At 58.8% G+C, this 12,777-nt stretch overlaps 1 protein-coding gene across 1 annotated transcript; it reads right to left on the bottom strand.

Moving 5' to 3' along the window:
* Positions 1-1,293: 1,293 nt before the first annotated feature.
* Positions 1,294-4,308, bottom strand: LOC137446045 (leukocyte cell-derived chemotaxin-2-like). Its single transcript, XM_068148317.1, has 4 exons — positions 4,245-4,308; positions 3,583-3,679; positions 2,331-2,476; positions 1,294-1,849 (listed from the first exon to the last, which is right to left on the bottom strand). The coding sequence occupies exons 1-4, from the start codon at positions 4,288-4,290 to the stop codon at positions 1,683-1,685; spliced, it is 456 nt and encodes a 151-aa protein (XP_068004418.1). The 5' UTR covers positions 4,291-4,308; the 3' UTR covers positions 1,294-1,682.
* Between the last annotated feature and the right edge of the window lie 8,469 nt (positions 4,309-12,777).

Genomic DNA, 12,777 nt, shown 5'->3' with positions numbered 1-12,777 from the left:
CTGCCTCTTTAGTCAGGCTCCTGAGCCCTTGAGGAGACCCAGAGCAGAGGGATTTGGCTTTGTGTACAGAGCTGGGCCTGCAGTGTCGCTGGGAAGGCAGCAGGTTGTGCTCAGTGATCAGCCAAAAGGCACAGATGGGCTCCTCACCTCTAGCAGGTAACAGGCTGGAGGAGATCTAAGCATGATCCTAGAGGTCTTCTCCAGCTGAAACACTCCTGTGGGTCTCTAAAAGAGGGAGGTCTAGATCTAGGATCTAAGGAAGGATATTTTTACCCTGAGGGCAGCAAAACCCTGGCCCAGGTTGCTCAGAGAGGTGGGAGCTGCCCCGTCCCTAGAAACCATTCCAGGCCAGGCTGTTTGGGGCTCTGAGCATCCTGCTCTAGGTGCAGCTGTCCCTGCTCACTGCAGGGGCTGGGCTGTATCACAGTACCACTAAGGTTGGAAGAGACCTCGAGGATCATCAAGTCCAACCTGTCACCACAGACCTCATGACCAGACCATGGCACCAAGTGCCACATCCAATCCCCTCTTGAACACCTCCAGGGCTGGGGACTCCACCACCTCCCTGGGCAGCACATCCCAATGACGAACGACTCGCTCGGTGAAGAACTTTCTGAGCTTCAGAGGTTCCTTCCAACCCAAACCATTCTGTGTTGCCTCTCTGCCTTGCTAAGTGTGAGCTGCAGCTGCAGTGCTGCTGGTGCACAAGTCTGGCTGCAGAGCCTACCTCCAGTTCATTGTGCCTTCATTAACACTCTTGCTAAGGCAGAGCTCTCTCAGCTGCTCCTCAGGAAGCCTTGAGCTTGGGAGCTGCCTTTCTGTAGCCTCTTAGCAGAAACAACTCTGCTGACAGCACAAACACAGCTGCCTCTGGAGCAGCCTCCCTGCTTGCCTGCAGTTGTGTTAGCGCAGGAGACTGCAGCGCTCGCAGAGCCCTTTGGCCCCCGAGACTCCCGGTAGCAGGTTAGTAGCCTTGGCCTGAGGAGCCCTGTCCTGTTGACAAGGGCTTGCTGTCCTGGGAAAGGATTCAGCTGATTCACTAATGGAAAGAAATGTCTCACTTGGACCAGAAGCAGCCTGGGTGTGCCAAGGCAGTCCTGAGCAGGGCCTGGGGAAAAGGAATGAGTTACTTCAGGAGGTTGGGTTGTGTTTGTGGTGCCAGGCCCCAGAAGGAGCTGAGCTTCATCTTCATTCAAGGGTTTGTTGGTTTGGCTTTTTTAACTCCCCAGCTACAGTAAAAAAGCAGAACCCAGCCCAAACCCTGTGACAGCAGCAAAGATATTCAAAGCACTCTGCAATGAGGCAGACTTTTAATGCTGTGATTTTCCATTTGCAAGCACAAGTGACATTCCTGGCCTCTGGAAGGGATTTGTGTGTTTGGCTGCAAAGGGAGCAGGGAAGGCCAAGAGCAGAGAGCTGAGCATGGAGGACTCGCCCTCCCCTGGCCCTCACTTGCTCCCCACTGCTTCAGCCTTCAGCTATGAGAGCAGTGCTGTGCAGGGTATGTGTAAGACGTGAGCTATGCCTTGCTCTGAGCCTGCTTGTGTTCAGATCCCCCCCAGCATCTCCTTCAGGGATGCTTTCTGGGTGGAACAAGCGTTGGAGGCTCAGGGGCTTCTGCTGTGCTAGAGTGTGCCCAAGCAGCTTAATGAAGGCTTTGCTGTGGATGTGCAGCCCCCCATCTACAGGTAGGGAGTAGGATCTGTCAGGTCACAGTTCTGGATGTGGACATGGGATATGATTCCTCTGTAGACCTTTTGCAGGGGCAGCAGGATGCCAATTTTCTCTCCCTTCTTGATGGAGCCACTGTACTTGACAGGTTTGATGTAGAACATCTTGATGCAGAATCCTGTTAGCAGGGGAGAGAAGAGAGGAGAAGGAAGCTGTTGTACTGTGGGTTGGTTTGAGAGCCTGGCAAAGCCAGAACCTTCAGCAGCAGAATGCAAGTGGTTGGAGTGAGCAGTCACAGAGCACATCGGGAGGAGAGGACAGCGCAACAAATCAGCTGGTAGGGGAGGTGGAGAAGGGGATTAAGGTGGATACAACCGGGTGAGCTGTTCCTCTCATCACCCAAAAGGTGCAAAGGGAGCCTTTGATGTGTTTCAGAGAGGTGAAAGGCTGCAGACCCTTCAGTCCCTGTGCCTGCAGGAGCAGCCCCTGGCCTTCCAGGCTGCAGCAGTCACTTGGGTTCCCCTGCGGACCCCTGCACCCTGGCTTGGGCTCACGACTCCTTGGCTCAGTTTAAAGCTCTCTAACCACAGAGGAGCGTTCTGCAGTCAGACCCTGCAAGCCCCAGGCCCTGCAAGCCCCAGGCCCTGCATCTCTGCTACCTGCTCCTGCGAGCTGGACGCCGTTGTCGATGGCGTTGCCGTTGCCGTAGGGCTTGGCCTGCTTGACGACCCTGCCGGAGAAGGGGGCGAACACCTCCGCGCCGTCCTGGCACACCACGTCCACTCCCTTGTGCTTCCTCCCGGCACTGGGGGCAGAGAAAACACAATCATTGAGCCTGGAACACCCCTCTGAGATCCTCCAGTCCAACTGCCAGCCCAACCCCACCCTGGCCACCAAACCCTGTCCCCAGGTGGCCCAGGTGGTCCCCAGGTGGCCACAAGCTTCTGGAACACCCCCGGGGACAGGGACTCCATCGCCTCCCTGGGCAGCCTGTGCCAGTGCCTGACCACTCCTGCAGCAAAGACATTGTTCCTAATCTCCAATCTAAACCTCCCCTGACCCAATTTGAGGCCATTTCCCTTGACACTCAAGAGACCAACCCCTGCCTCCCTGCAGCCCCCTTTCAGAGAGAGAAAGAGTGGGTTGGGAGTGGAAGACTTAATCTGTACTAAACCATTGTACAGCCTGCTGTAGACATCTGATGTCTCTCTCCTCAGGCCTTACTTGAAGGCACACAGAGATACAGCACAGCTACAGAGAGGCTTTTTATCTTCATTGCTGAAACAACCCTAACCCTAACCCATCCCCCAGCTCAGCCATCCCCCAGCTCAGCCATGCCCCAGCTCAGCCATGCCCCAGCTCGGCTGTGCCCCTGCTCAGCCATGCCCCAGCTCGGCTGTGCCCCAGCTCGGCTGTGCCCCTGCTCAGCCATCCCCCAGCTCAGCCATGCCCCAGCTCAGCCATCCCCCAGCTCAGCCGTGCCCCAGCTCAGCCATGCCCCAGCTCGGCCATCCCCCAGCTCAGCCGTGCCCCAGCTCAGCCGTGCCCCAGCTCAGCCATCCCCCAGCTCAGCCATGCCCCAGCTCAGCCATGCCCCAGCTCAGCCATCCCCCAGCTCAGCCATGCCCCAGCTCAGCCATGCCCCAGCTCAGCCATGCCCCAGCTCAGCCGTGCCCCAGCTCAGCCATGCCCCAGCTCAGCCGTGCCCCAGCTCAGCCATGCCCCAGCTCAGCCGTGCCCCAGCTCAGCCATGCCCCAGCTCAGCCGTGCCCCAGCTCAGCCATGCCCCAGCTCAGCCATCCCCCAGCTCAGCCGTGCCCCAGCTCAGCCATGCCCCAGCTCAGCCATCCCCCAGCTCAGCCGTGCCCCAGCTCAGCCGTGCCCCAGCTCAGCCATGCCCCAGCCCAGCACCTGGGGTAGTTGTATCCACCGCAGCCCTGGGGGTCGCAGCCTCTGACTTTGTTTGCTGACTCACTGGAGCAGATCTTGGCCCATTGTGCTGCAGCAGCTGGAAGAAGAGAAGGACAGAAGGCTGCATCCACCACTAGAAAGGGGAATTGCCAGCCCCTGCTGGGTAATCAATAGCAAGGTCCCTTTGAACTTTGCTGGAAGCATGGAGCAGGCTGCAGGGGTCTGGAAGTTGTTCTACTGCAGTTGGATCTCAGGGCTGCAAGGAACCAGCATTTCCTTGCTTCATGCTTTGTCCAGTGAGGTTTGAGGGCACCTGAAGCAGTGGCTTCAAATCAAAGCTCCAGAGCAGCAGCTGGAAGGACAGGGTGGAGTGAGCCCTCCTCTCCCAGTGCCCAGATGTGCTGACTTTGCACCACAGAGGGGCTGCAGACCCCTCAGCACCTTTGCAGCTTCCCCTGGACTCTCTCCAGTGCTTCCCAGGAGTCATTTCCAGCAGCACAAACTGTCAGAGAACAAATCAGTTCCTAACCCCTTACAGAAACACTTCATTACAAAGACCAACAAACCAACCCCACTGCCAGCCCAGCCCCCCAGAAACCCAGGGGAGAAGCAAAGGAGGGCAGGGGAGAGGGAGCAGTGCCCCTGGAGCTGAGCTCTCTCACCACTGGAGATCACAAGGGTGAGGATGGCTGCTGTGACCCTCTGCATCTTCCTGTGCCTGGAGAGCTCTGCTGCCCCAGTGCAGGGGCTGAGGGACCTTGCTCTCTATTTAATCATCCCAACCAGGGGCTGGAGCCAGAGGTTTTTCCCAGCCAGCCAGCAAATGTGTGGCCTTGCTGCTTTTGCTTGGAGATTCAGGCCACCAGCCTGGCTGAGTGCTGGTGGGGAGGCTCCAACTTGATGAGCAAGAGTGGCTCCACAGTTTGCCTTGGCTTGGTTCCCAATGGACCCATCCATATCAGCCCCAGATTGTAAGGACAGCTTTGTGCTCTGCCTCTTGCACAATCCTTGAGGCTTAGCAAGGTGGCTTGGATGGAGAAAGGGAAAAGAGTCCAAAGGAACTCAAAGAGCTCCCTGGGATCCCTTGCTTCCCACCAGGGTTGCCTCATGGGAAGAAGTTCAGCCAGGAGGACACAGCCCTGTGCCACACATCACACCCAGCCTCGTGCTGGGAAGCTCTGGTTAGGCAACCTGAGCTGTGAGGCCCTGGTTTGCCTCTGCCTTAATGCTTCCCAGACATCGCCACGGTGCTGCTGCTGAGCCTGCAGCCCTGAGAGTGGCAGGGAGACGTGTTTGCAGCCTTCCCTGGGCCTGCTTGGAAGCTGCTACCAAGCCTGCAAGCCTGTGGCTGAGCAGGATTACAGGAAACCAAAGGAGGGACCACTGGAGCAGGGAGGAGGCCACCTCCAGTGCTGTTTCTGGGAAGGGAGGGAATGTCATGCCCTGGTTTGCAGCCAGGAGCTGAAAGCTGTTTGTCCTCTCGGCTCTTTGGCTGCCTGCTCCCTGCTGCTGGGAGCCACTGGACCACTTTGCTTCTCTCTGCAATTAACACCCAAGAACCCAGGTGAGATGTGGCTTCAGGTGGGGGCTCTCAGGCAGGATGTGTGCCCTCACTGTCTCGGTGCCATGGCACTAAGTGGGTGAAGAGTGGCCTGGCATTGGAACCAGGAGCAGGCTTAAAGGGTAAAGACTCAGTTGTTTGCTGGCATTTTCCACTCTCCCCTGAGACAGAGAGCAGGAAGGTAAAGAGTGATTCCTGCAGTCACTGTGTGGGCTGTGTGAGAGCAGCAGATGCTTTGCTCACCTCCTCTGTGCCCACCATGTGGCACTTCATGGGGGTCACAGCCTTGGCCTGGTCTGAACAGCATTCCAGGGACTGAAGCATGAGTGTAACCTCCCAATTCCCTCACATTCTGGGTGCTGCTGGCTGCAGCCACAGGGGGTGAGTTGTCATCTCTGCCCTTTGCAGCAAAGCCAGTTGCAGGCAGGTGAGAGCAGTTGGTAGTTACTCAGGTTTGCACTGGCAGCTGGTGTGTGGAAGGGTTAAAGCAGGGCAGGAGGAATGAAGCCAAGAGCAGAGCCTGTGGGATGCAGGTAATGAAGGGCTCCCTCATTGGGGGGGGCTCATGGGGGGCAGAAGGGAGGCAGGACAGGACTTTCCCTCATCTGGTGCTGGGAGCCACTGGTAAGATGGGAGTGCAGGGAAGGCAAAGCTGTTCAGCTGCAGAGCCTAGGTAGAGTCACAGAATGGGGTGGGTTGGAAGGGACCTCAGAGCTCAGCCAGTTCCAACCCCCTGCCATGGGCAGGGACACCAGCCCAGGCTGTTCAAGGCCTCATCCAGCCTAGTCTTGAACACCTCTAGAAAGGGGGCATCCACAGCCTCCCTGGGCAGCCTGTGCCAGAGTCTCCCCACCCTCCCTGGAAGGAATTCCTTCCCAACCTCCAGTCTCAATCTGCCCTCTTGTAGCTCCAGTCCCTCCCCTCTCATCCTATCACAGCAAACCCTTGTCAAAAGTCCCTGCCCAGCCTTCTTGTGGCTCCCTTCAAGCACTGCAAGGCTGCTGCTCTCCCAGCCTGTCCCCAGAGGGAAGCTGTTCCAGCCCTCTGATCATCTCTGGGGTCCTCCTCTGGACCTGCTCCAACAGCTCAATGTCCTTCCTGTGCCTGACATCACGTAGGAGGACAAAACCCAATCCCCCACCCCCCCAGCCTGGTGGCTGTGTAGGCTTTGCAGGGCAGCCTGTGCTCCATGGCTGCCCACCTTGCCTGGGGGGACCCCAGCAGGGGTTGGAGCCTTGCCTGGACTGGGCTGGAGGAGCAGTGGGATGGTGAACTGCCTCCATGGCACAAGCCAGTTAAATGCCATTGGGATAAGAGCAGATGTGGAAGACAATGACAGCAAATGTGAGCTCCCAAGCTCAGCACACTCCCTGGAAGCAGTTGCCTAAGCTGTCTGCATGCTGGGATCCAGTCAAGGTTTCAGTGCAGGGGAAGTGCTTGGCTCAGCTGTCACTTAGCAGGATGAAGTGCTCTGCTGTGGAAGGGATGCAAAGAGCTGCAGCAGTTCCCTCGCTGCCTTCCCCAGCACCAGGGCAGGCCTGAGCTCGCTGGCAGTGCCCTGCAGGCTGGCAGTTCCCAGCCAGCTCCTGCCACAAATGCTCTACAGCTACCTGAAGGGAGGTTGTAGGCAGGCAGAGGTTGGTCTCTTCTCCCAGGCAGCCAGCACCAGAACAAGAGGACACAGTCTCAGGCTGTGCCAGGGGAGGTTTAGGCTGGAGGTCAGGAGGAAGTTTTACAGAGAGAGAGTGATTGCCCATTGGGATGGGCTGCTTGGGGAGGTGGTGGAGTTGCCATCCCTGGAGGGGTTCAGGAGGAGACTTGATGGGGTGCTTGGTGCCATGGGTTAGTTGTTTGGGTGGTGTTGGGTGATAGGTTGGACACAATGGTCTTGAAGGTCTCTTCCAACCTGGTCTGGTCTATTCTATTCTATTCTATTCTCTCCCCCCCACTCCTTCCCTCCTGAGCTTTTGCTGCCCCAGCTGTGCTGAGGCTCCCAGCTCCCTCTGGCTCTTGCTCTGCTGGGAATCACCTAACAGAAAACCCTTCTCAGTCCCTCTGCTCTGCCAGTGCCTCAGAATCAGAGAGTGGCCTGGGGTGGGAGGGACCTTAAAGGTCATCTGGTTGCAGCCCCTCAGCCACGGGCAGCACTCCTGTGTCCACGAGCAGCTGTTTCACCGCCCTGCCCTGCCCTGCCCTGCCCTGCCCTGCCCTGCCCTGCCCTGCCCTGCCCTGCCCTGCCCTGCCCTGCCCTGCCCTGCTCACCTCTGGGGACTTTAAAGAAACAGGAACTCTTTCATCACCCAAAAAGCTCTTTGCTTACTGTTTCTCTTTGCTTAGGTGGAAATATTTCTGTTCTTAGCACATAACAGACTGCTGAGGCACAGCAGCCAGCTGCTGTAACAGGCACTCAGAGCAAGGCTGCCAATGAAGCCTAATTTAACTAATGAGTGCAATTTAGAGAGAGGCTTTATTGCAGAGCTGTGGGGGAAAGGGTTTAGAAATGCTCAGCTTGTGGGGAACAAAGAAAAGGGGGGGGGGGGGGAGGTTGTGGTTCCTTGCTTCAATCTGTAGAAACACATTGTGGGTTTTATCTGTTGCTGTGGGCAGCTGGGGGGGCTGTGTGCAAGCACAGCCATGCTCTTGGCCCTCCAGTGCTCCCCCAGCTGCCCTCAGCCTGCTCTGGGCTGTCACAGAACCACAGAATAGTTTGCCTTGGAAGGGACCTTAGAGATCATCCAGTTCCAGCCCCCTTGCCATGGGCAGGGTCACCTCCCACCAGCACAGGTTGCTCAAGGCCTCATCCAGCCTGGCCCTGAGCCCCTCCAGGCAGGGGACAGCCACAGCCTCCCTGGGCAGCCTGTGCCAGGCTCTCCCCACCCTCACCACCAAGAATTTCTTCCTACTAACGTGCTGTGGATGCCCCTCCAAAGCCAGGCCGGGGCAAGTTGTGAGCTTTGCACACAGTCCTTGCTTCAGCCTCTTGTTCCCAGGGTCCCAGAATGGGCTGCAAGGACCTTAAGGACTATCCAGTGCAATGCCCCTGCGTGGGCAGGGACAGCTCCCACTGGAGCAGGCTGCTGGCTGTTAGCATCAGCTGTTAGCTGTAAAGCCTGCAGCTCCCTGAACAAAGCTGCCTGCTGGACCCTGCAGAGAGACACTTCCTTGGGGGCCTGGGTCCCCAGCCAGCAGGGCAGGGTGGCACTGGGGTCACAGCCCCAAGATGCCCCTCGTGTCCCAGAGCTAAGAGCCACTCTCTGAGTGCTCTCCATCCGTGGCTTTGTCTCTGCCTGTCCTGGGGCTGGGGCTATCCTGGGAGGTGGTTTGAATCCAAAGCCCTTTGGGGGATGAGCAGGAGCTCATCTGGGCACAGCTGGCCTCATCCAGGAGATGCCTGTGGAAACCTGGTCCCAGCCAGGTCCTGCCTTTGGACACCTAAGAAACAGGGAGGGTGGAACTTGTGCTTCATCGGCGTCCAGGAGATGGAGTGTGAGGGGCTGCTGGGTGGCTGGGCTGCCGCTGCCCTCTGATGGAGCCCTGCTGAGCAGCCTGCCCAGCATCCCGGGGCTGGGCCTCTGTAATCGCCCCCTGCGCCCATCCTTCTGGGGGGAAGGAAGCCCGGCCCCGGTGCTGGGGTTGAGGAGATGCTCTTTAGCAGCTGCCCCCCCCCGGCACCGGGAGGAGCTGCGGAGAGCTGCCCCCCACCCCCGGCACCGGGAGGAGGTGCGGAGAGTTGCCCCCCCCCGGCACCGGGAGGAGCTGCGGAGAGCTGCCCCCCACCCCCGGCACCGGGAGGAGGTGCGGAGAGCTGCCCCCCACCCCCGGCACCGGGAGGAGCTGCGGAGAGCTGCCCCCCTGGCACCGGGAGGAGCTGCGGAGAGCTGCCCCCCACCCCCGGCACCGGGAGGAGCTGCGGAGAGCTGCCCCCCTGGCACCGGGAGGAGCTGCGGAGAGCTGCCCCCCCGGCACCGGGAGGAGCTGCGGAGAGCTGCCCCCTGGCTGCGCAGGTGCCTCAGGATCCCTTTTGCTTTCTTCCTCCGCTTTGCATGTGCAGTACCTCCCTGGTCCGTGTGCTGAGGGAGTGCTGTGTGCTGCAGAGCGGGCCCCTTGCCCCTCCGGGGGGGTGCTCCTTGTCTGCCTTGAGTTTCTGGCCGGGGGGCTCTGCTTCTCCTCCATGGCAGCATCTGTTCTTGCCACCCAAGGCTGTGCTCCAGCACCTTTCCTTTCCCTCGAGGGAAGGAACAGAGACATTTCTCTCACCTCAAACAGTTTCATGTAAAATCTCAAAGCAGGTCTTGTGGTGCCCAGGGCCCCAGACCTGGTGCCCAGGTAGCCCAGCCTGCAGGATCAGCCCTCACACCACTTCCCAGGGCTCTGACACTGCTCTGTGCTGGGCATTTCAACAGGAAGGCACTGGGAGATGGCTGTGAGAGCAAAGGACACAGCTGCTCCTGTGTGCTCAGCAGCCTTCCCCTCACACCTTCAGAGCAGCTGCTCTTGGGTGCTGAAAAGCTGGAGAGGGAAAGTGCAGTGCAGGAGCTGAGCTGAGGCAGGCACTGCCTGTCCCCATCACCTCTGGCCTGGCAGAGCCCTGCCCTCACTGAGACAAGGGCTGAGTGGGACTGGCCCTTGGCAGGGCTCTGGGTGGGAACCATCTAATTACAAGCCCCTGTCTGGCCCAAAGTGCTGCTGAGTGTTCAGGCTATGGAGTTCCCCCCCCTCCTGCAAGGGCATTCTCAGTGGTGGTGGAGAAAGTTGCTGGGTCAGGAAATCCCTCCTAAGGGGCTGGAGAGCTTGCTGCTGGCGATGGAGGTGAGCAGGGGGGGCAGCCTGGGGCTGGGTGCTGGGGGCTTGGCAGCATGTGGGGGATGGACAGGGAAGGGAAGGGCTGTGAGGAGCCTGGGGATGGAGCTGGGTTGGTGTTTGACATGGCAGAGAGGGAGCCAGGGGCAGAGGAGTGGTGTGGTTATGCTGACAAGCCAGGGGATGAGCCCAGGCTGCTCTGAGTGAGGAGCTAGCTGAGATTAGAGCCAGAGTGTACTAGCAGAGACGCTCAGAATCCAGCCCAAAGCAGACAAATCACCACCTGTGAGCTAACCCTTCAGTGGGGATCCAGCAGCAGCTCCTCCTCCTGGTCACCTAACCCCAGAGCTGAGGATGTGGGCACCTCCAGGCTCCCTTTTTACCCATTTGAGATCTCAGCTGCTCTGTGGCACCTTAAATACCACTTCCAGCAGTAGCAGTGCTCCCTTCCCAGCTGAACAGGGGCTCCAGGCTCGATAAGGACTCTGCTCCATGGAGAGAGGCTGTGTGGAGGCCTCCTCCTTGCACCATTAAACCCACAGCTCATCCCCTGCCTCGGGGCTTTGTCTCTGGGCTTGCTGATAACTTCCCAGTGGCTGCTCCAGGGAAATGCCTTTGCTAAGATTGCCTTCCCCTGGCACACGAGGGTTAATCAAACTCTCCCTAGGATTCCATGCCCTGAGGGCTGGGGAAGCTGTTCTGTCCTTGTAAGAGACACTCAGGTGGCTGCAGGCAGTCTGCATGCTCCTGCAGCTCTGAGGAGAGATCCCTGCCTGTGCTTGGACACTGAGCTTTGGCTGAGTTGGCTGTGTCACGACATGAGGGAGCCCTGTGGCTCTGCAAGACCTCATGGAGTGGTGGCTTGCTGAGGGAAGCTCAGAGCACTTTGTCTCTGCAGTGATTGTCCAGCTGAGGAGCTGGAGGAAGCCCCTCAGCTTTGCCCCCTCGCCCCTCAGCTTTGCCCCCTCGCCCCTCAGCTTTGCCCCCTCGCCCCTCAGCTTTGCCCCCTCACCCCTCAGCTTTGCCCCCTCGCCCCTCAGCTTTGCCCCCTCGCCCCTCAGCTTTGCCCCCTCGCCCCTCAGCTTTGCCCATCGCCCCTCAGCTTTGCCCATCGCCCCTCAGCTTTGCCCATCGCCCCTCAGCTTTGCCCCATCGCCCCTCAGCAGTCGCTTGTGTCCCAGCAGGAGCTGTGGGGTGAGTCCTGCTCACAGGTGGCTGTGGATGGCCAAAACCTGGTGCAGGGAGGACCACAGAGCGAAACTGACCCTGTTGCATCACAGCTCCCTGCAGGGGCTGTGCCTCCATTAACTCTTTCTGCTGCCTGAGAGCCATTGTCATGGTCCAGCATCCAAACTGGAAGGGACAATGCTCAGAGGAAGGCTTTCCCTGAGGCCTGAGCCAAGCCTGGAGACACTGGAGAGCAGAGAGCCCTGGGCTGGCTCAGGGGGCTGCTGGCTCAGCTGGCTGCTGGCTTCTCCTCCAGCAGGGAGGGTTGCTTGGCCCCTCTCTGGAGCTGCTGACCCCCTGGATGCATCTTCTCCATTTCTCCTGGGCAAGCTGTGAGGCTGCCTCCTGAGCCACTGGGCATGAGCAGGCTACCAGCTGTTTCATCCTGGTCACTGCTGGACCAAACCTGCCAGCTGCCCATGGCTGGTGCTGGGTTCCTCACTCCTGGTACCCAGGGCAGGATTTGCACCCCCGGTCCTCTCTGCCTGGGCTGAGAGCTGCTTCGAGCCCTGCTGTGGCTTCCTGTGTGCTGAACGACTGGAGAGGCATCGCCAGGGGAAGTGAATTCCTCTGGTGCAGGACAAGGCAGGGTGCATGGAGCTCGTCTGAAGGGCAGTGCCCAGCAGAGGGTGCAGGAGGCTTTCAGTTCTGGCTCTCAGGGTCAGGATGACCTCAGCCCTCAGCTCTGGCTCTCGGTGGTTTGTTTGCTTTGGGTATTTTGGGTTGGGTTTTGGGGGGGTTGAGGGGTTTGGTTTGGTCGGTTGGTTTCTGTTTGGTTTTGCTTGCTTGGGTTGGGTTGGTTGGTTGGTTTTTAAGGGGGAAAATATTGTAGGGCTTGATTTTTTCCCCTGCCTGAAAACCAAAATAATTTAGAGCCCATATGAAAGAAAACCAAACCCATTTCTGCTGAATTTGAGAGCAAAGTGCAGTGTGTGAGAGCCAGCAGTGAGCCCTCACAGCTCTGAGCCCAGCCATGTCCCGGGCTGATCCCCAGCAGTGTGGGCAGCAGGGGCAGGGAGGGGATTCTGCCCTCTGCTGTGCTCTGCTGAGACCTCCCTGCAGTGCTGGGGCAGCTCTGGAGCCCTCAGCACAGACAGGGACCAGAGGAGGCCACAGCAGTGCTGCTGTGAGCCAGGCTGAGAGAGTTGGGCTTGGGCAGCCTGGAGAGGAGAAGGCTCCAGAGAGACCCTCTGGTGGCCTCTGAGTGCTTCAAGGGACTGAGCAGGAAGCTGGGGACAGAGGTTTGAGCAGGGTCTGTGGTGGCAGGACAAGGGGGGATGGCTTTAAGCTAAAAGAGGAACATTCCTATGTCTAACCTAAATGTCCCCTGGCACAGCTTGAGGCCATTTCCTCATGTCCTGTGGCTTGCTCGTGGGGAGAAGAGACCAACCCCAACCTGGCTGCAGCCTCCTTTCATGGAGCTGCAGAGAGCAATGAGGTCTCCCTCAGCCTCGTTTTCTCCAGGCTGAATACCCCCAGCTCCCTCAGCTCAGCTGCTCTAGACCCTTCACTATTGCCTTTGCCCTTCTCTGGACCCACTCCAGGGACCTCAATATCCCTCTTGCAGGGAGGGGCCCAAGGTGGAGCCCAGAGTTCAAGCTGGGATC

The sequence above is a fragment of the Melanerpes formicivorus genome, unplaced genomic scaffold, assembly GCF_026170545.1.
Source record: "Melanerpes formicivorus ecotype bairdi unplaced genomic scaffold, bMelFor1.0.p_v2 SCAF_2, whole genome shotgun sequence".
Lineage (NCBI taxonomy): Eukaryota > Metazoa > Chordata > Aves > Piciformes > Picidae > Melanerpes > Melanerpes formicivorus.
Note: the sequence above shows the minus strand (reverse complement) of the source record. Positions and strands in the feature narration are given on the sequence as shown.